The 22,115-nt window shown below is 36.3% G+C and overlaps 3 protein-coding genes across 8 annotated transcripts; 1 reads left to right on the top strand and 2 right to left on the bottom strand.

Moving 5' to 3' along the window:
- The first annotated feature begins 756 nt into the window (after positions 1–756).
- On the top strand, positions 757–8,660 carry LOC122001864 (geranylgeranyl pyrophosphate synthase, chloroplastic-like). 5 transcript variants are annotated; one of them, XM_042556832.1, is made up of 3 exons: positions 757–2,209; positions 4,420–4,444; positions 4,535–4,830. In XM_042556832.1, the coding sequence occupies exon 1, from the start codon at positions 1,027–1,029 to the stop codon at positions 2,149–2,151; it is 1,125 nt and encodes a 374-aa protein (XP_042412766.1). In that variant the 5' UTR covers positions 757–1,026; the 3' UTR covers positions 2,152–2,209; positions 4,420–4,444; positions 4,535–4,830. The 5 variants fall into 5 exon arrangements, with proteins under 5 accessions (XP_042412766.1, XP_042412768.1, XP_042412767.1 ...); XM_042556834.1 differs by having other exon boundaries at positions 4,403–4,444; XM_042556833.1 differs by lacking the exons at positions 4,420–4,444; positions 4,535–4,830 and adding an exon at positions 8,534–8,660.
- Positions 5,939–8,292, bottom strand: LOC122001865 (outer envelope pore protein 24B, chloroplastic-like). Its single transcript, XM_042556835.1, has 2 exons — positions 7,713–8,292; positions 5,939–6,168 (listed from the first exon to the last, which is right to left on the bottom strand). The coding sequence occupies exons 1-2, from the start codon at positions 8,034–8,036 to the stop codon at positions 6,088–6,090; spliced, it is 405 nt and encodes a 134-aa protein (XP_042412769.1). The 5' UTR covers positions 8,037–8,292; the 3' UTR covers positions 5,939–6,087.
- Positions 8,482–21,908, bottom strand: LOC122001863 (pentatricopeptide repeat-containing protein At5g65560-like). 2 transcript variants are annotated; one of them, XM_042556827.1, is made up of 4 exons: positions 18,822–21,908; positions 18,628–18,718; positions 8,636–10,053; positions 8,482–8,548 (listed from the first exon to the last, which is right to left on the bottom strand). In XM_042556827.1, the coding sequence occupies exon 1, from the start codon at positions 21,791–21,793 to the stop codon at positions 19,016–19,018; it is 2,778 nt and encodes a 925-aa protein (XP_042412761.1). In that variant the 5' UTR covers positions 21,794–21,908; the 3' UTR covers positions 8,482–8,548; positions 8,636–10,053; positions 18,628–18,718; positions 18,822–19,015. The 2 variants fall into 2 exon arrangements, with proteins under 2 accessions (XP_042412761.1, XP_042412762.1); XM_042556828.1 differs by having other exon boundaries at positions 8,482–8,539.
- Between the last annotated feature and the right edge of the window lie 207 nt (positions 21,909–22,115).

Raw genomic sequence — 22,115 nt, 5'->3', positions numbered from 1 at the left:
ATCTACATTTATCATTTTTTTTTGCATGCAAATAGTAGTTGACACACATTAGGTGTTAATGGTTTTGAGTTTATATAGTATATTAAGATGTTTGAACACTAACTTTATAGTCACAACAGTCTATAAACTTCCTTAATGAATTTTGTAATGTCGTTGATGTGCATATTGATGCAATTTTATCACACTAATGCTTCACTTCTATTTCATTGTATGTCAGATTTGATGATGAGAAGAAAATTTTTAATGATAAATTTTGTTCCATTTTATTTGATTTTAGTTCATCAATTTAAAATTTTGTCTCTTTTTTGGTTTAGTGAGGATGATGAAATGAATTTTTGAATGATTATCTTTTCAGAATTGTTATTTATTATTGTTTATGTTGATGTATGTATAAATTTTATGAGAATTTTTCTTTCAAGAACAAGTGAAATTTTTAATCGGTATATAGATCAGATTTCAATTATCATGTGAGATTTTTTATTTTTTTTAAGAAGTATGAGATTATTTTTTTTTAGTAAAGGTGTTTTAGTTAGATTAATTTTAAAATGTAGAATTAAATTAGAATTTAGATCAATAAAATAACTAATTATTTTAGTAATTTTATTATTATTATTATACTTATAAATTAGAAAGGGCTAAGTGCTGTTTCTTAAATATACTGGAGTAAACTGCTGAATAAAAAAAACAGAGGGATTTAAAGTTATTTAACCTATAATCAACGGGAGAAGTAAACCATGAGTAAATGGAAAATCTGGAAGTGCGCCTGGTGAGATAGATAGGGACTGATGCGTCTCCACCACCTTCGTGCTGCTGCTGCTTCTTCTTTTTGGCCACTACAATTTAAGCACCAACAGTTATCCTTTCCATTCTCCTCTTCTCCTTTCGTCTTTCCTTCCCCTGTGCTGTGAACACAAATGGCGGACTTGGCTTCCTTGTTCAGTCGTTGAGCTTTTTGCAATTGTGTATGTTTATTTCCATATTTTACAAGGCGCCTCGCGATTCGAGCTCCCTTAGAAAAGGGGGAAAATGCCTTCTTTGATGATGCTTCCTTCTGGCTGCTGCAACGCTGCGCTTTCCAGGGTTTACCTCTCCGCCGCTGCCTTCCGCCCTGCGCCGTCGGCACTGGGCTTCGGCACCCAAATAGCTACCTCGGCCGTCCACCTCAGCCGTCGCGGCGCCCCGCCGCCGCCCCGGGTTATGGAGGTCGAGACCTCCCCCGCGCCGCCTGACACGGTCCTCTCGACGGGCTTCGATTTTAAGGGTTACATGCTCGAGAAGGCCGCCGCCATCAACTGCGCCCTCGATGCGGCCGCGCCGCTCGCGCACCCAGAGCGGATCCACGAGGCGATGCGCTACTCGCTCCTCGCCGGTGGCAAGCGCGTGCGCCCCGTGCTGTGCCTGGCCGCCTGCGAGGTCCTCGGCGGTGGGAGCGCCTGGGCGATGCCGGCTGCCGTCTCCGTGGAGATGATCCACACCATGTCGCTCATCCACGACGACCTCCCCTGTATGGATGACGACGACCTCCGCCGCGGCCGCCCTTCTTGCCACCGCGCCTTTGACGAGGCCACAGCCGTCCTCGCTGGCGACGCCCTCCTCGCGCTCGCCTTCGGCCACCTGGCCAATCCTGCGTCGTACCCTGCCGACGGATCTGTGCCCCCGGACCGGATCGTGCGTGCCGTGGGCGAGCTCTCTCGCTGCGTTGGCGCCGAGGGCCTCGTCGCGGGCCAGGTGGCCGACCTCGAGGCCACTGGCGTCGGAACTCCCGTCACTCTCGACCATCTCGAATTCATCCACCTCCACAAAACCGCTGCTCTTTTGGAAGCTTCAGTTGTCCTCGGCGCCATTTTGGGCGGCGCCTCCGACGACCAGATTGACAAGCTGAGGAAGTATGCCAAGTCCATCGGCCTACTGTTCCAGGTAGTCGACGACATCCTCGACGTGACCAAGTCATCGGAGGAGCTGGGGAAGACGGCAGGGAAGGATCTGGCCAGTGATAAAACAACCTACCCAAAGCTATTGGGACTGGAAAAATCAAAGGAATTCGCCGACAGGCTACTGAAAGATTCCAGGGAGCAGCTCGCCGGTTTTGATCCAATAAAGACGGCACCTTTGCTACAACTAGCAAATTACATCGCCTACCGCGACAAGTAGATCATGTTCATGGGAAGAACAGATGACAATAGCTGCTTCCTCCATTTCTATGGCACAGGTGATCTCCTCCATTGTGGTTGAATTCATACTTCTGTTACTTTTCATACAAAGCTGTGTGTTATATTTTTTTTTCCTTCTTTTACCAAGAATGTATTGCTAATTATGTCAACTCTACTGTTAATGCTGTTGCTTTCTCTAGTTGAAAATCATTTGGTTCAATAATCCTTTCATTCCGAACTCTTGATTTCCAAGATGACTTTTCTCTTCTGATCTGCTAGAGTTTCATAGATATCTTAGAATCAAAGCCATTGCTAGAATTGTGTAGTCAGTTTGTCTAGTTTTTAGCATATTCACTTGCTTTTGCTCGATATGCATGTTCATAAATGTTGTAATACACATCTAAGCGGTAAGAGCCAAAACATCTGTAAAACTGTCTTTGCGAGTTATTGTTTGTGATTTGTGGTTAAAACCAGAGTTCTCAACTTCAACCTTTGCTTTGTTACGTCTTTAGAGATGGTTTGTTAGATCACTGCTGATTATATTTATCCTTTGGTGCCATCCATATATCTATTAGGATCAAATTCAATGACTTGAGTTGTTTGTTGTCTCTTTTAACTATAACATGAACCTTCCTGGTTATTGAATCATAATTTTGGTAAGGGTAATGTATCCAACTGTTACTAGAATAGAATGGTGGCTTCGATACCCATTGAGCAAAAACTTCTAGTAGCCTACATTTGTAGACTCCTTTGGTGGTCATGCGTAACAGAATCTCTAATTGAAATCTTGATCAAATAGCCTCAGTTCACAGGCATAGAGGAGTTAGATTCTAACATTCCTGTTAGAGATAAATGTTTGCCTAAACAACAAAGTTTCAAAATTGAGGAAGTTGTTCTTCCTTAATTTTGTGATGAACAGAGTAGAATGCAGTTAATTCCATAAATTCGATACCATTATTGAAGCAGTTAAAGCATAGTATCTTGGGGTTTTCCTAACAAACAAGAATGTTATAACAAACCCAGGTAATGAATGGAACATCCATTCCTCAGACTATATAATAAGAACACAATTTAACAAGTAAAACAACTACATAATTTAGGGACGAAATTTAGCTGTAACGTCTAGCACTGTTCTTCATAGGGGAGGAGTACTAATTACTTATAAGTTAATCTGTAATTATAAATCATGTAATCATCTCCAATATGTTACAGAAAGAGTATTTCATATTAGTTAGCTTTGGTATTCAATCGGCAGCTAAAATTGGGACTTGTTTCTCAAGGGACATTCAGCTACTTTTCATAACAGCTATCTGGTATGCAACAAAGGAACATAAATTGGAATATCCAACCTCATGATATTGAAACTCGAGTGACTTGATCGATCCTTTGCTGATTTATTTTGTTCCTTTCCTGTAATAAATCCATGAATACTAACCCGGATTCGATAAAGTATAGGTTGAGATCATGCTGTTTTCCTAGAATTTCCAATCATCTCAATATTATTGATATTCCACAAAAAAACAAGAAGAAATACAGTTTTGTTGTGCGTTTTGTTTTGCTTCTTTCCTCTTCATCAGTGAGGTAGTGAGAAAATTTTAGAGTGTGGTCGTTAAATTTAAGAATAAAATTTTTGACATGAATGATTTGCCCTAAAAAAAAATAGATAACCAGGCATTTAAATTTCTTTTCGTTGCTCAAAGGAGCAGAGGTAGTTGAAGAGGGTGAGGAACGAGAGCAATAGAAAGCCATGACAACAAGATAGAATTGAGAGATGAGATCAACATAGCATGGTGGTGCAACAAGGTTCTAGCAATGAGGTTGTCAACACTCTGTCAGAGTGACAATATTAAATAGAGATATAAGCAATGATAACGAGTGAGAGATGAAAGAATGACAAAGTTTAATTCGGAGAAATATATATTAACACTATTACTACCTAACTATATATAGATAATTGTTGGTTGCTCATGAACTAGCTGTACTTGCTATTTTTTGGGAATCAATATCATAGCAATCCATTTAATGAGAAACCTAATTTGAATTGTGGAGATGTGTAAGATTTAAATCCAAATTAACAAAAATGTCAAACTGGATCCAACTATTCTATAATTGGGTTTATATATTTTTCTACTTGATTTATTTTCCAACTATTTCAAAAGACTGAAAGACTACAGCACGGAGTCTTCTTTGGTTGATTGTACTGTAACTAATGTTTTTGTGATCGCTTGGTACTTCTGTGATCGGTTGAACAGGTGTTTTTCTTTCACAGTTCATATTCTAGGTTGGTGGATGAGGTAAATCACACTATTAATCAGATGAACTAGATTCTCATCGTAGACACTCGACTGTGCCATACCTGACATTTGGATCACGCTATGCAATAGGAATTTGCTCTTTGAAGTGAGTGACAGAATGGTTATCCTTGCTATCAGAAATTGGAACAAGTTGCTGAAATCGAAATGCCCTTGGCTAAGCAGGCTACTCCATCATCTGAATTCATGACAAACATTTTAAAAAAAAAGTCTCCACACTGGAGAGTTTAAGCACTAATCCTGTAACAATAACCTTTGTTCTTTCTGGACAGAAGTAATTATCCATGTTCTAGTTTGGTGCATAACTTGGACAATCTGTAAACCTTATGTTCAGAACCAAGAATTAATTATTTGGATAAGATTTGTCAGACCCATGCAATAGTACAATAATGCAAGGGTGACGTTAGAGAATCCCAGCAATAAACTACTGTAACGAGTTTCCCTATGTAAAAATTTATTTTAATTTAATATTATACTTATCTTAATAAAAGAAACTAAGAAAAGTATATTTTTTAACATCGTCAGTCTAAAATATTTATAGAAGCTTCTTTGATCATAGTGTTGTCAATTCTAAAATGTGGGACTAAAGAGAATTATATTTTTTTATATAAAACAACCAGAGAAAATTAATGATGAAAAAAATTCATAATAATGCGTCGTAGCTGAGTCTCGAATTCTAGATCACTGATTGTTTTGCTTGTGGAATTACTAATAAACCTTGGAATTATTTTTAATGTGAATAGAAAAAAGGACAGTAACGTAAATTCATTTTAGGCTTCACCAAAGTTAGTTAGTAAAGGGGGAAGATTTTTAATAAAATAATAATAAGATATTGCTTATATATAATTTTTTTTTTCTTTTTTTTGTATGAATGTGACAGGTGAGCTTTGGATATGTTTTAAGAAAAAAGTATATATATATTTTTTTGTTTTTTATTTATTGTGGATCTTTTATTGTCAATTTTAAATATTTAGAATTAATTTTTTTTCCAAAAAATAGAGGAACTGAAGATGTCAAACATAAAATATAAATAGGATAGTTGAAATTGAAAAGAACGCAAATGTTCTTTATGATTATAAAATATTTTTAAAATTTAAAGAAATTTTTTACAAAATGATAGTTAAATTTGATATGTTATATGAAAAAAAAAAGAATTGCATATATGAAAAAGTTAAGTGGATGCATAGATATGCGAGGATGGATAGATAAGAAATGATAATATTAAAGAAAAGTCAGAGATGTATCTATTGAAATTCATTTATAATTACTCTAAGTACATCGTGTAAAATTATGACAAATAAGTATATCAAATCAAATGAGAAAGGTTAAAAAAGATTTAGTTAATAATAATAAAATAAGATAAATTTTATTTAAATATATATGATAATATAGTAGGAAATAAAGTCTAATGATATAAAATGATCTATATAGTTGATCCTATATTTCACTAAGATAACATTTAGTTGCAGTGGTTGTTTCTTAAATTTAATCAGACTTAAATAAGCACCAACAAATCATTACTCTATGAAAAGTAGTATTACTCTATAAAAATACACTGCTGAATTTTATTTAAAGATATTCTAAATTAAATTAAATAACAAAAAAGAAAAATCTTACAATGGGAGTCAAAGATTACAGCTCCATGTGCTTTCAGCCATGATTTTTGGAATTATTTCTTGATCCTTCTTCATAAATGATGCAGAAATCTGCAATGGAACACCATAATATATAAGTAGTTCCTATAATTTTATTGAACTAGATGTCTTTAAGTTTGCAACTCTACTAATAAAATCATGAATCCAGCAACTATAAATTGAATAGAATTGGACTTCGATGTCAAATGTATGATTTAAATCCAAGGCACTTTGATGAGAAGAACAAATACTAACTGTGGCTAAATCTCACTTAGATTTTGAATGCGGCATAGGGTGACTCCCTCATCTCAATCTTGTCCCCAAGGGCATATCTGCATTAGTATTTAGGCGGTAAATTCTAAATGAATGTATTAGAACAAAAGATGAAGTCGTCATCTTAGCAGCCTCTCCAAAGTAGTTCCACACTCTAAAAGGAAGTAAATTACGTGGGCATTTGCCCTAGTACATTGACTCTTTATTTGGAGAGGTTAAATACCTAATGAGATATTTTATTTTCGTTGAAAATTGATCCCAAAATATATTGGATCAACCATTCTGAATGAATGAATGCATGTACATGAACAAGTGTTTGACAAAATGGTTTAGATAATCTATTCTGTGTTTGAATATGCAAATGATGAGTACACCTAATACATTCCAAATTATGTATTAGTATGTGACAATAAGAAGAGTGATTATCGTCACCCATACACTTTTTTGTATGAATGCTTTCTACTACATCACACAATTAGTACGTGTAACACTGGGCCTTTTTACAAACTTTAAGCAAGTTTTCTTATTCACATCTAAAGTTTGCCTAAAGTGAGATCGATCATGACTTGAGTTTTTTACCTTCTCTTTATCATCTTTAAGTTCAGAATTGGAAGGAAAGATCATAGGTGTGCTATTTATTTTTAAATAATTCAAGTGTTTGAATTTTACTTGGCTAATCTTAGATGACATTTATCGAGTACAATCGGAGAATAACTAATGCATAATTCAAGCTTTAGTCCTCTTTTTGATTGATTTATTATTGCATCACACCCGTCGGGGCAGAAGAGTGTATGTACTCTTTAGAATCTTAGAAACTTACCCGTCCTTAACCTTGATCATCTGACTATCTTGTATCCATCGAATCAAACTACTTGATGAACTTGAGAAAGTCAAATGGGTGAGTTGAAACCACAAATGTACTTTGGGAAATCTCATGAACTCATCCGTGTCTGGCAATCATGGCTTCATCTTTGGCTTTATAGGTGAATATGATGAAACCATTTATGCATTCTTGTTGCTATAAAAATTAGTCTAAGGACATAGTCAAGTTGGTCATCATGTGACAGATTTATATCACTGAACATGAGTCAATTTCCATCGAAATCGGCGGAAATACTTTCTCACGTGATGACCTACTTGATTTCTTGATTTATTGTAGATGATTATGGAGCTGACCGCATGGGGTGTCCGGGGTTAGAGTATAACCTTTTGTAGAATTGCAGAAAAATAGAATTGTTGCTATAAAAATTCATTTATGATCTTAATTTCTCAATTTCGAAGGAGGGGGAGGAGAGAAATTTGGCACATTTGCTCGAATTAATAGAAGGATTTTGTTGCTATACCTTGAAGGATCCTTTATCCGTGAAGGTTCTGCTCCACTCCAGCTCAAGCTTTCTGTTCTTCGCCTCGTAGCTCCCTCTCATGGCGTCGCCGCTGTCGAATGACCTCGACACCGCCACTGCCCATGCCCTGTCCTTGAAGTCGTACACCGGCTCCACCACCACCAACTTGCGCCGCGCAAACGTGTACCTGAGATTGCAGTCCTTGGTGCCCACCACGTGGCTCACTGCCACCTTATTCTCCTCGTTCAACTCCATCAACCCCTCCACCGTCATCTTCCTCTTCTGCATAGCGTGGATGTACGCCAAGCTCACCTTCCTCCCCATCACCTTCACTGAGTCCGCAAACTTGAACTCCAAGTTTGGCAGGTCAACCTCCCCCTGTTGATCACAATCAGCTAGAGGAATCAATGGAAGTTGTAACTACGTTGTTGATTACTTTTTCAGGCGAGTAGTAGTAGTTGACGGAGAAGGAGCTGGGCTTCTCGAGCGAGAAGGCGAAGGATGAGGCCAGGGCATTGGTGATGGAGGCTTTGAGTTTCACATCGCCAACGGCAGTGTTGACGGAGAGCACAGTGCTACCACTGCCGTTCTTGGCCTCAGCCTCCAATTTGCTGACGAGCGTGGCCTTCGACATCTCTGAATAATTGAAAAGATTAATGGTCACTATAGAAGTAGAAGCTACGCATATCTTGGAGATTAAGCATTGTTTGTAGTTTATAGACTGGAATTACTTGCAGGGATGGGCTAACAATCTTGGAATCATGTCTTCTTGCTTTCTACAATCAAAAGTTGGTTGATTCTTTAACATGTTGTCTTTGCAGGGAGTACTGGAATTGCTTGAGAAGGGAGGTGGAAAGAATAAAAGTGAGACCGCATTCTGTTTTCCAATACAAACAAAGTCATGCACTGTACTTGATCCTTACATAATACTGTCTCTGTTTAACATCGAATTCCCATATTCAAACTAAGTTCAATAGCTTGCATCTGTTTTTCACTGAAGAACCAAATAAAGCATCCACATGAGCTTTCTCGTTTGTCAACATTGCTTCATTCATCAACATATTTGATTGTATTCGTGAAGCCTTAACCTCAGGATCAAACAAAGGGAGATCACAATGGTTAGTGCTCCCACCAACAGTGTCTGCAAAGTAAGACAACATACATGCCCTAAACAGGAGTTGATGTATATGACCTTATGCTTACATAACAAAAAAGGTAATACCAATAGCTCAAATTCTGATCTACAGAATGTCCAATGGTTAGTTCTATCAAATCTATTGAAACTGGACAAAAACCAGCACTAATCTGGCACCTAGACATTTCATTGCTTAAACCATAGAAATCATCAAATTCATCTTAGTCCATCCAGCTCATGAAGGGCTTATTCAAATTACGGAGATTGTTATGGTTTCTTGCACCAAGTATGTTATGATAATGATAATCATTTTAGAGTATATTTTCAGTCAACACAGTCCTATGCAAAGGGCTCCTGATGGTTGTAGTTTCAATAGGACAGCATGGCGGGTCCTGTAAGAATAGAAGTAGAATAGAGGTCAGAAACATAGCAACGAGGTTGACTAATTAAAACTGAATCCGGAAACAACATTGTCAAATTTGACAACAATGGCTATGCCTTTGATATGAACTTTGATCAGCAAGATCAACCGAATGAAACATTGCAGTAATAACTGCCATTCATCTTTATATAAATTGGTCGATATCACCAAATACTAGAATGCATGGCTGCAACAGAACTCAGACATTACCAGAAATGTCATCCTTAATGTTCAAAAGTACAAAATTCGACAATTTCTCCATTAAAATGAGAAAGGAAAACAAAAGACAGCTGGAATTGTCTGTCTACAGTTGAATGATGATGCAAAATTTTAGCTACAAAAGAATCAATCAACAGGAAAACATCAATATTTTAAATGTTAGGCAGAAAGGACTCAAATAAATAAAATCGAGGCCTTGACCAACAAACATGATCCGTTGAGTAATTTTGCAATGCATATAACCGTATTCCTATCCTATGTTAAACAAAAGAAGACGTTCTCTTGATCTCATATCTAGAATACTTGCCAAGAATTATAACCATTTAGTTATTATATTTCACTTTAATGTAGCAATACCCTTGTACCATTGTGCTCATATCTTCCCTAGAAAAGTTGATTCGGTGAAGAGCAGTCCTCAAACATAAATCTGAACCAAAATCAGTATTCACTGTTCAACTGAAAGGAAGGGATCTCCTGACGCCACCTTGTAACTCATGCCATATATATAAATTAGCCATGATTTTTGTCAAAAACTCATTAGCCAAGGATACTCATATCAGTTGTACCTACAAGTTCACATGCAGTTACATTGCATATTTACTAAATATTCTTCTTCAAATGTTTAACTTAGAAAAAGAAAATACATGCATATTGCTTCAAGAGAAAGAAAACACACCTATGATCAAAGAACCATTTCTATTGCAAATTCATTCGCCATTCAAAATGATTCAGTTTTAAAATTTTAAATGCAAGGCTAATGCTTTTCTGGATTGGTTAACAAAATTTTATCACAAGGATGTTTTTAGAACCAAACAACAATGAGTAGTAAGGTAAGATGGTTCAACAGTTACAATTATAGAGATCAGTAGGACCGGTCAAAACCAGGATTTTTTGTTTGATTATTTTTCTTCTCTCCGCTCTCAATTCTTTATTCTTTTCATGTCTTTTTCCATTCTTTCTAATTCTCTTCTCTGGTTGTTTCATTCTCTTCTATGATCTTCTACAATTCTCCCCTTCTTATTCACTTTCCAGTACATCTCCACCCTTATTCTATTCTTCTCTCCCTGCCACCTCCACCTTTGGTCTCCAACACTGTCACTTTGTTTTTTCTTTAGTGCATCAACCTGTACTGGTTCGTACTAACAAACAATATGTCACATACCAACCTGACCAGGCCAATTGGATATGGCACAGTGTTTAAATGCTTGATTAGAACAACTAGCTTCCTTTTCTTCGTAGTGCATACCCACATGGTAAAGTCCTTGAGCCTCCTGTACGAGTGTTCAACACCCATATGGATCTAAGCATCCGACATCTCATCTAATAATTTTTCAACATAGTCAACGTGTCAGAGTTGGAGTCTCAAGTAGTGTTGGAGTGCCAAGTGTCCAAATGAGTTCGGAAAGGATAGACAAAGAGCCTGAGTATCAAAGTTCTCCAGACAACTGTGTTTTATAGGCTCCACTTGTTTCCTTCTATTCTTTAAATGACAGTTTGAACATGTTATCACAGTCATTCTCCTCTGCTTTAACTTTACTAAAAATAAAGTTAATGGCATATCTAAATTCTCAAAGAACATAATAGTGATCTATGTTACTTGAGCTCCGGCAAGTGATATCATGGCTACAAATCTAGGTATCTAACAATTTGTTTTCTGAATTTTTTACACAGACAATGGTGCTATGGATGTCACACTCGGAGTGTAGATGCTGGAGTGTCATGTCTCCAACACAGTGTATGAGAAGTCAGAGTACAATGGAAAGAGTTTAAAAATCACATATTGGGTCCATATCTTGAACGTTTGCAAAATTAATTCTAAATCATAACAACTTGACATAGTAAAAACAAAAAAAAAGCCCCGGTGCAAGCTATCCTGTTTTGCAAGAAATTATTTCCGAGATTCGAACCCATGACCTCCAAGTCACACGGCAATAACTTTACTATTGTGCCAAAGCTCCCCTCCAACAACTTGACATAGTCAAATTTCTGAAATATCAAATATGGATTACCATAATTGATTTTATCCTAACAAATACTTGCCAGCAATATGTTATTTCCATGAGGCTAAAGTTATTTCTTAAGCCCAATTTACAGCAACATGAAACTTGTGGAAATGGGAATACAATGTACTGATGCTGTGAATTGAGTTTCTAATGCATAGTATATTTCCTCTTCCATCAAGACAACAAAGAAATTCAAGACTCACCAAACAAAATCAGCAACAACAGATCCCTACGGTGGCTTCTTTATAATTCAAAGTTACTGCTAAGCATTGATGCTTTTCATTATTATGTGAATCATGGGACCTTTTAATTGAAATCAAACACTAATAATGGCCAATTCTGCACAGCATTTTTTGATTGAGAAGCATGATCAAACCTTCAATTATCTTTTTGACAAATCAAATTTAAGGTGGCGTTTGGTTTATGGGTTTAGGAATGAGGGAATGGATTCATTCCCAAACCTTGTGTTTGGTTGATGGAAATGAAATCAAGATTTTGAAATGAAACCCAAAAACTTGGATATGGATGAAACCTACCCCCCTCTCTTGGGTTTTGATGAAATAAGAATGTAAATTAAGTTTTAGACAAAAATACCCTTAGTATATTTGTTCAATTTTTTTTTTTAATTCCACACTCTATCTCCTTGTTCTCTCTCATAATATTTTATCATCACACTTTCTCTCTCAAGATCAGTGTTCGAAATTTCGCCCAAGGCGGCCGCCTAGGCGTTGTGCGATGTCAGGCCGCGCCGAAAACCCGCCAGGCGGAAGACCTAGGCGGCCCTCGGCGGGCTTCGACGACCAACGCGGGCTTCGGTGGCCAACGCGGGCTTAGGTATTTTAGGCATATTTGGCGTTTTTTATCACTAAATCGGATTTGCCGAGGCTGGCGCTTCGTCTTCCTTCTTTCATCGCCGACTTGCGTCTTCTCTCATCGAGGCCTGCAGCTTCCGATAAGTTTTTATTTTTTTCTTATTTCTATTATTTTTTTTTTGTTTCTTCGTCGTCGCGGCAACTCTCCGACAACGCCGGACGCGTCGCAGGGCATCAGACGCCGCCGGAAGCGTTGTCGGACACATCCGGCGAGGTCCGACGTTGCTTCCAGCAATGCCGGTAGCATCGCGATGCTTCTAGCTGCGCCAAATGCATTTCGCGACGGCATTTTTTTTTTTTCTGTTTTGTATTTTTTTTATTTAATAAATTAAAATAATTCCTAACGGGGACAATTTCAATAATAGGGTAGGTTCGGTTCATAAAGCCTAATAGGGTTTGGTTCACAAAAGCCTAATAAGATTCGATAATAAATTTAATTTTTTTAATAAATATTATTAAATATTAATTTATATAACAAATTTAAAAAAATAAAAAATTATTATAAATATTTTCAATTATCATTTATTAAAAATGTATAAAACAGATTTAAAAATATAAAAAATATATTTTAAATTTAATATTTTAAAGCAAATATCTATTATCTAATAAATTTTATTAGTTAGATTAAGATATAATGATATATAAAAAATATTCTCAGACTTGTTAATGCATTATTAATTCTAATACATTTTTATAAATGTATAAAACAGATTTAAAAATATAAAAAATATATTTTAAATTTAATATTTTTAAACAAATATCTATTATCTAATAAATTTTATTAGTTAGATTAAGATATAATGATATATAAAAAATATTCTCAGACTTGTTAATGTTATATTTCATTATTTTGTATCGTTTGGTATAGTATAAAACTATAAATGTATAATTAAATTTTATTATCATGTTATGTTGTTAACTTGTCAAGTTGTTATATATAATTTTTTTCAGGTTATCTGTCATCATAATGGCAAGCAATCCATCTTTGACAGCATCTGTCACTCAACCCGAATCCGGGATGCTTAGAAGAAAGTCAAACGACATCGGATGGGAGTTTGGGATATTAGTTGATCCTAAGAATCTAGACAAAATTAAATGCAAATTATGTGGAAAAACAATGTCAGGAGGAGTGTATAGGATAAAGGAGCACATTGGAAATATACCTGGAAATGTATCTGGTTATCGAAAAGCATCTCAAGAAGACAAATAAGTGCAAACAGGCTATTTTAGAAAGGAGGAACAGAAAAAAAAATAAAATAATGGAAGAACAAAGTTATAGAGCAGAGGTGGCTATTTCTCTAGATAAAGAAGAAGGTCTTGAAATTGAAGGGATGGATGAAATTAAGAAACCTCTTCCACTTGGCCCCATGGATAGATATGCATCGGCAATTGCTCCAGAAAATATAGGCTCCAGTGGAAGTAAAGTGTTTCGCTAACAAAATATAAATGAGACACTTTTTAAAGAGAGAACTCAACAAGTTCAACAATATGTTGGAAGATGGGTTTATGAAAATGGAATCTCATTCAATGCTGTTGATAATGATAGTTTCAAACAACTAATGGAGGCAGTGGGTCAATTTGGACTAGGATTCAAGCATCCAACTCAATATCAACTTAGGGAGCCACTGTTGAAAGCCGAAGTTGAAAGAACAAAACAATTGCCTAAGAAACATGAAGAAGAATGGGCAAAGAATGGGTGCTCAATCATGGCAGATGCATGGAGTGATAGAAAAAGAAGAAGCATCTTAAATTTGTGTGTTAATTGCAAGGAGAGTACTACATTTTTATAGTCTAAGGAGTCTTTAGATGAGGCGCATACAACTGAACTTATTTTTGAGTATGTTGACAAGTGTGTTGAACAAGTAGGAGCTTAGAATATTGTTCAGATTATAACAGACAATGCCACCAACAATATGGCTGCAGCTAAATTGATGAGAGAAAAGCGACCTAAGATTTTTTAGAGTTCATGTACAACTCACACGGTTAATCTCATGCTTGAAAGTATTGGCAAACTTCCACGATATAAAAAGGTTATTGAGCAATCCAAGTCTTTTACCATTTTCATCTATGCTCACCATAAGACTTTGTCATTGATGAGAAATTTCATGAAGAAGAGACATAGTCCGACTAGGAGTTACCAGATTTGCATCAAATTTCCTCACATTGCAAAGTTTGATTTAAAAAAAAAACTAGTTTAAGGGTCATGTTTACAAGTGATATGTGGAAGAAATGTAAATGATCAAAAACAAACAAAGGAAAATTGGCTTACTTTACAATGATGAGCATGAGTTTTTGGAATGGTGTGACATTTTGTTTGAAAATATTTGCTCCTTTAGTAAGAGTTCTTCGATTGGTAGATGGAGATAGAAAGTCATCAATGGGATTTCTATATAGAGAGCTTCTTCAAACTAAAAAAGATATCAAGGTGACTCTGAACAACGTGGAATCAAATTATCAGCCTATCATAGCCATTATTGAGTCAAAAATTAAGGACAGACTTGATACATCATTGCATACCACTGCTTTTTTGTTGAATCCTTATTTTTACTATAAAGATAATTCTATTGCTCTTTATGAGGTCGTGGTGGGGATTTTTGAATGCATGGAAACTTTGCATGTCAATGAGTTAGATCTACAAGATACAATTATTAACAAAGAATTTCCAAAATATAGAGATAAGACAGGGTTATTTGGAAAAACATTGACAACAAAAGCATGTGAAAAAAATGATGATACATTTGATCCATGTGCATGGTGGAGTACATACGGTGCTCACACACCTAACCTGCTAAGGGTGGCATTGAGGATACTTTCATTAACTACAAGTTCATCTGGGTGTGAAAGAAATTGGAGTACATTTGAAAGAGTGAGTTTTAAACTTTCAGTCTTTAATTAAATTAGCTATAATTTTTAACGTCTATATAGTATATATTCAGGTACTAACTATAATATTTACTTTCTCTGTTTTTTTTAGATTCATACAAAGAAAAGAAATAGGTTGGATGCCAACAGGTTGAACAATCTAGTATCTGTCCAATTTAATGCTAGATTGTTGAACAAATAAAAAAGAGAAAGAAAGAAATGTTGATGTCCTTCTTGTAAAAGATGTTTCAAATGCACAAGGTTGGATTATGGATGGTGGGGAAGATGATGAAGTTGAACTAGGTTCCGGGCTCACTTGGCAAATGGTTGATGAAGCAAGTGGAGCCGATGAAAATCTACAACCCCGAAAAAGCTCTAGAGTGAGAGAACTTCATGAAGATGATTTTGAATCCGAAGAAGAAGATGAGAATCACAATAATGATATTGAGTTTGTGTCTGATGAAGAACAAGTTATTGAAAATTATGGAGAAGAAGAAGCAGAATAAATATGAATCTATGAGATATTATTAGTTGTGTAATTTTGAACTCATTTTGTTAAAACATGATTTATGTTATTTAACAATTATATTTTGTTTAGTGGTTACTAGTTCACAATGCATTGTAATCTTGAATTGAACTATTGCTACTATTGTCTAATATTCTACTGTTTACTACATGATTATGATAACTTACTGCATGCTCTATTGTTCAACTATTTCTTTTATTCATATTTTCTGAGTCTAGTATATTTTCTTTGAACAAAACTATTAATTTTCTTTTATAGTTTTTCATTTTTTGGTATTGGAAAGTATGCATTTATTTCAGCATACATAGTTAGATCTCCATTGCTATGAAATTATTTAAGACAACATTTAGATTTGCATATGACATTGTCCACAGTCCACATAAAACAAGGGATACCGAGGAATCCACCTAGCGACGCCTAGTCCTCGCTTAGCGGCGCCTAGTCCTCGCCTAGGCGACCTAGGCGCTAGGCGCTGGTCTGCCGCCCGACTAGCGACTAGCGAATTTTAGAACCTTGCTCAAGATACTTTCTCTCTCCTCATTCTCTCTCATCACACATTCTCTACAATTCTCTCTATATTCTCTCCCATCATACACTCTCTCTCCTCATTTTCTCTCTCTTCATTCTCTTCCATCACACTTTCTCTCCCATTACACACTTTCTCCTTATTTTTTCATCATACTCTTTCTCATCGCACTTTCTCTCCCATCATACTTTCTCTCTCCTCAATCTCTTTTAGCATACTCTTTCTCCTCATTTTCTCTCATCATAGTTTCTCTCTCTTTATTCTCTCTCATCACACTCTCTTTTTATTTCTCTAATCACATTTTCTCTCTCAGCACACTTTCTCTTTCATCATACTTTCTCTCTCCCGGTCTCTCATTTTCTCTCATCACACTTTCTCTCTCTTCATTTTTTCCCATCACTCTTTCTCTCTCAACCCACTTTCTCTCTCATCATACTTTCTCTCTCCTTGCTTTTTCATTTTCTCTCATAATACTTTCTCTTTCTTCATTTTTTCATCACTCTTTCTCTCTCAACATACTTTCTCTCTCCTCAGTCTCTCATTTTCTCTCATCATGCTTTCTCTCTCTTCATTTTTTCCATCAGTCTTTCTCTCAGCATACTTTCTCTCTCCTCAATCTCTCTCATTATACTTTCTCTCTCTTCATTTTTCCCATCACTCTTTCTCTCTCAACCCACTTTCTCTCTCCTCACTCTTTCATTTTCTCTCATAATACTTTTTCTCTCTTTATTTTTTTCATCACTCTTTCTCTCAGCACACTCTCTCTCATCATACTTTTTTTTTTCTCAATCTCTCTTATCATGCACTCTCTCCTTATTTTCTCTCATCATATTTTCTCTCTCTTCATTTTTTCCAACACACTTTCTCTCTCATCATTTTCTCTCATCATATGTTTCTCTCACATTCAACTTTCTCTCCCATCTAATTTTTTTCTCTTATTTTCCTGTAAGGGTAAAAAAGAAAATTTAGGTTTATTCCGATTGAAAATATTTAACTAACCAAATATCATTTTTAAGAATGACACCCAAGCTCATACCCATTCCTATTCCATAATACTATGATACTCATTCTCATTCCTAGGAGAGAACCAACTAAATGAGTTCAGAAAACCAACTATAGCAAGAGAATCAAGATACATTTAATCAACAACACTAAAAATAAGTATCCAGAAGGCCCAACTTCGTACAGAACAATTAGAAAATAGGCAGATGGGAAAAGGAAAGGAAGTTCCACAAGGACAACAAAAAAAAACAAGCATGATAAAGGGGCACTCCTACTGTTTTGGCAAAAACACTCAATTCTTTTCACTGAAAATCAGACACAACATTCAGAAAGTTCTAAGATTTTGTTCTATGCTATGGACTATTTTCAATAATATATAATACCTTAAAATTAATATTGTTTTTATGTCATATTCTGAAAATATTTTCTATGTTATATTTAATTTTATATTGTTTTATTTAAAATTTCAAGCGATAAACAACTTAAAATTGTTAAATAAAATCAAATAAATATATCTCCAATTTTTTAAAATTAATAAAACACTAACTTGGATTAAAATTTATACAAATAATTAGGATAAGTTTAGTGAAATACACAAGCATGCTATTTTGCTGATATCAAAAAGAAAGTGTGATGCATTTTAAATGATATTCTAATAAAACAAATTTAAAATACCAATAAATAGATAATTTATTAAATTAATTAAATAAAAGTTTATTTAAATAAAATATTGTGTTCAACCCTAATAGTTTCTTGCCATTCAAACCAAAATTGAGATAACATCTAAAAGAGATAGAGAAGCTCGACATCATCTCATTGAGCTCTACTTTTCCATTGCTTGCTAACACTATCAAGTTTTTCATTATATCATAAAAGTTAGCACACACAAAAAGATCTTCACCATTGTTAAATATCAAATTTTATCCAATTTAAAAAATTTTACATTTTAAATAATTTTTTAAAATTTTTAAGCCTCTCCCAATGTCATAAAAGTTAAGACACACAAAAAATATTCACAAATATTAAATATCAAATTTTATCCAATTTAAAAAGTTATACATTTTGAATTATTTTTAAAAATTTTCAGATAATTAATCAAGTTAAATTGAACTGAATTTATATATAAAATAATTCAATTCAATCATATTTGAAGGTTAGGAATTATATTAATTTTTCTCCTCTCGTGGTTTCTTCTTGTTCGGCCTACTGTCGCACTTGTCACCGCCTACCACCACGACACCTCTCTCCCTTGCAATCTCATGATCCCTCTCTCGAAGTCTCAGCTAGCAGCTTGCTGTCTCACTCAAACTATCATATAAAATTTTATTCTAAGTGAAGTTAAATGCTACCTTAAGGTGTTTTGGATTTCTGGTAGTGTGTGATATGAAATTCTCAGCTGCTATTTGTACTTGGTCGCCATTGGCATATTCCAGTCGCCACCTGATGGGAAAATTCTTGCAATTGTAACATGTATGCTGAATCAAAGAAAAATTGAAAAATAAATATATAAATAACAAACAGAAAATATAAAAATCATAGATACCTTTAGGCTTTTTTTTCAATCTCCAATAAGCGTTGGAACTGAAGAATTGTTCTCTCGTAGAATTTGAAAAATCATGACTGGAATTAGCCAAATTGGGAGTCCATAAACTGCTTCAGTTGGCAAACTACCACTCCAGCAGTCAGGTAGCCAATGCTTCACATTTGACAGCAGATCATAACATAAGGAATTAATCCTCATGTCTTGGAGCTTTTCAAGAACTTGGCTTCTACAGATTCTTTTCTGTGTAACATACTGTACGTATATGAAGTGGGTTTGCAATTCTTAGCTTCCATCATTTCAAGAAACTCCATGCATAAATTTAGTTTTCCGCCCTTTAAAAGTCCATCAATTAGTATTGTCCAAACCACTTCATCAGGGCTCCAGTTCTGTTGCAGCACATTCTGGAAAACATTTTGAGCATCCTGAACCCTGTTGACTTCACATAAGGCACATATTAAGGCCTTATAACCTATTATGCATGGCTGAATACCTGAGGAATTCATTGCATTGAATAGTTCCATAGCAAGGTCGACATTTAGATCATTTGCATATATTTTTATCAAGGAAACATAAATATCTTTGTCTGGAGAGAAGCCATGGTCACCCATATTTTTTACCACTTGATTTGCTTCATACAACTTACCTTGTCCACATAAGCCGCAAACCAAGGTGCTATAGTCATCAATATTTGGTTTGTACCCAATCTCCTCTAATCTGATTAACAGACTAGAAACAATGTCGATACTCAGATCTTTTTCATCTAAGCTGAATGTAATGATTGAATTCGGCACAGCTGCAAGCTTGTTTTCCATCACTTGTTTCTCCTTCCAAATTCCTTTCATCAAAACACTGTAAGTCAGATAATTGGGCTTACAACCAGCACAAACCATCTGCCTCAATAGAGAAAATGCAGCATCAACCCTATCCATTATAATATAACCATTCATCATAGAAGTATATGTAACTTCATCTGGAACTAATCCTCTTTCTTGCATGCTAACAAACATCTTCTCAGCATCCTCAACCTTTCCCTCCTGATGCAAACTATGAATAAGAGAACTATAAGTGTGAAGATTAGGCAGGCAGCCTTGCTTTATCATTTCATCCAGGACTTCCATTGCAAGGGATGTGGCACCATTCTGACAAAAACCATTAATCAATGCTGTATATGTTACAACATTGGGTGACAAACCTTGCTCCATCATGACATTACATAGCTTTTTAACTTCTGCTAACTGATTTTTCTTTGTGAAACCATTAACTATAGCATTAAAAGTCACTAAGTTTGGTTTGCAGTCATTTTCACCCATATTCTCCAATAAATGCAAAGCATCATCTAACCTCCCCTCCTTGCAATATCCATCAATTAGGGAAGTGTATGCAATCACTGTTGGCTTCAGATTATGTTCAGCCATTTCTTCAAATGCCTTACAAGCTAAATTCAGATTACCCCTTTTGGAGAATTCACAAATAAGTTCAGTGTATGTCCACTCATCAGGATTACATTCATATTCTTTCATAAGATCAACCATCCGTATGGCATTATTGCTGTTACCAATCCTACAATAGCCATATATGATTGTATTATATGTAACCTGGTTTGGTGAGGGACCTGAGATAAGCATTCTATGGAAAAAAGACATTGCTCTCTCAACAACACCAACCAAGCAAAAACCCTTAATTATCTCATTGTAGGTCCGCAAATTGGGCATGCACCCTTGTCCTTCCATTGCTTCAAAAACCCTCAAAGCACATTTTATTCTCTTGCGCTCACACAATTCATCAATTAAAGCATTATATGTTACTGTATTTGGTGTCACTCCTTCCCTTTGCATCTTATGAAACAATCCAATTGCCAGCTCAAGTAGACCAGACTTGAACAATCCACTGATGAGGGCTGTGTAAGTTTGGACACTCGGTGCACAATTCCTACTTCTCATATCAGCCAACAAACTGAAGGCTTCTCTAACGCGTCCTATGCTGCAAAGCGCTTGAATTGGGACTGTATACGTGTAAACAGTGGGTTGAACACCTTTCCTCATCATCTCATTCAACAGGATTAATGCCTCATCAACCCTTCCATTGTCACACAGGGCGTTGATGAGAGTTGAGAATGTCACAGAATTTGGGTCAGAACCCTCCTTTTCCATCCATTTAAATACACTGAAAGCCGAATTCAGATTACAGTTCCTGCAATAACCAAGTATTAACGAGGTGTAAGTAAACGTATCAGGTCTCATCTCGCACATCAAAATCCTACTAAAGACCGATGCAGCCACCATGACCTTCCCCTCCTTGCACAAAATGTTGATCAGAGAATTATAGGTAAAAAGATCTGGATCCACTCCCCGGCGGAACATCTGGCGAAAAACGCTCAACGCAACCCCAACCATACCTAGCTTTCGCAGCTGGACCAAGATCGCGTTGTAGGCATAAACATCAAGCTCCAGCCTTTTGTCCCGCAAACGATCCAAAAATTCAATGGCCCGGATCATATCATCGCGAGTTTCACACGACTGGACCATCTTGCTACAGGCTCGCTTGGCGTCATCGAACATCCCGGCGGCGAGGAGGCGATCTATGAGCACGAAGTGATCACTGATAAGGGGTTTGTAGAACTTCCGCTCCGCGAGCCAGCGGAGGAACAGGACGGCGCGGGTGGGATCGATGTCGGATAGGATGATCTGGGAGACGTGGTGCGGGCGGAGAGCGGCGGCGAGGCGGCTGAGGTCGGCGCTATCGGGCCACTTGGGCTGGGAGAGCATGTGGTGGGCTTTGCACAGGATCCGGTCCTCTTCTTCCTCTCCTCCTCCCATTCGCTTCTGCTGTGGATCTGAATCCGGCGGTGGATGATGGTAGTGGGAGGAGGGGGAAAAGAAGAGGTGAGGGAGAGTCGAGGGAAGAGGCACTAAGAGAGACAGGCGAGGGAGGTGGAAGGCAGAAGAGAGGGGGAGGAAGGGTCTCATCACCATTGGAGAGCATGGAGAGGTTCATCTCATTGAGAGAGAGAGAGACAGAGAGGGAGGAAAAGAGAGTGTTCTAATGAGAATGGGCGAGACCTGGTTTACGGAAGACCATAAAAAAGCATACGGCGATTTGGGGCGCGGCGCGGCGCAACTTATTTAGGGTTGGATTATTGTTAATATTTTTAATTTTATATAATTTTTTTTATCAAAAAAATATTTATTATATTATTACCAAAGAGGAGGAAGTCTATTCTGTAAGATTCTTTTTTTATTTTTATTTTTATTTTATTTGAGTTTTGATTTCAAAATTATAAGTTTCTGTATACTT

The sequence above is a fragment of the Zingiber officinale genome, chromosome 7A (assembly GCF_018446385.1).
Source record: "Zingiber officinale cultivar Zhangliang chromosome 7A, Zo_v1.1, whole genome shotgun sequence".
Taxonomy (NCBI): Eukaryota; Viridiplantae; Streptophyta; class Magnoliopsida; order Zingiberales; family Zingiberaceae; genus Zingiber; species Zingiber officinale.
The sequence above is the reverse complement of the archived record's forward strand: the minus strand, read 5'-3'. Positions and strand labels throughout refer to the sequence as shown.

Excerpts from the sequence above, each read along its gene's own strand:
- LOC122001864 (XM_042556833.1), top strand. The coding sequence starts at position 1,027 with ATGCCTTCTTTGATGATGCTTCCTTCTGGCTGCTGCAACGCTGCGCTT.
- LOC122001863 (XM_042556827.1), bottom strand. The coding sequence starts at position 21,793 with ATGGTGATGAGACCCTTCCTCCCCCTCTCTTCTGCCTTCCACCTCCCT.
- LOC122001865 (XM_042556835.1), bottom strand. The coding sequence starts at position 8,036 with ATGGGGAGGAAGGTGAGCTTGGCGTACATCCACGCTATGCAGAAGAGG. Across the intron at positions 6,169-7,712 it reads CGGATAAAGGATCCTTCAAG|ATTTCTGCATCATTTATGAA; the intron begins GTATAGCAACAA and ends GTTCCATTGCAG.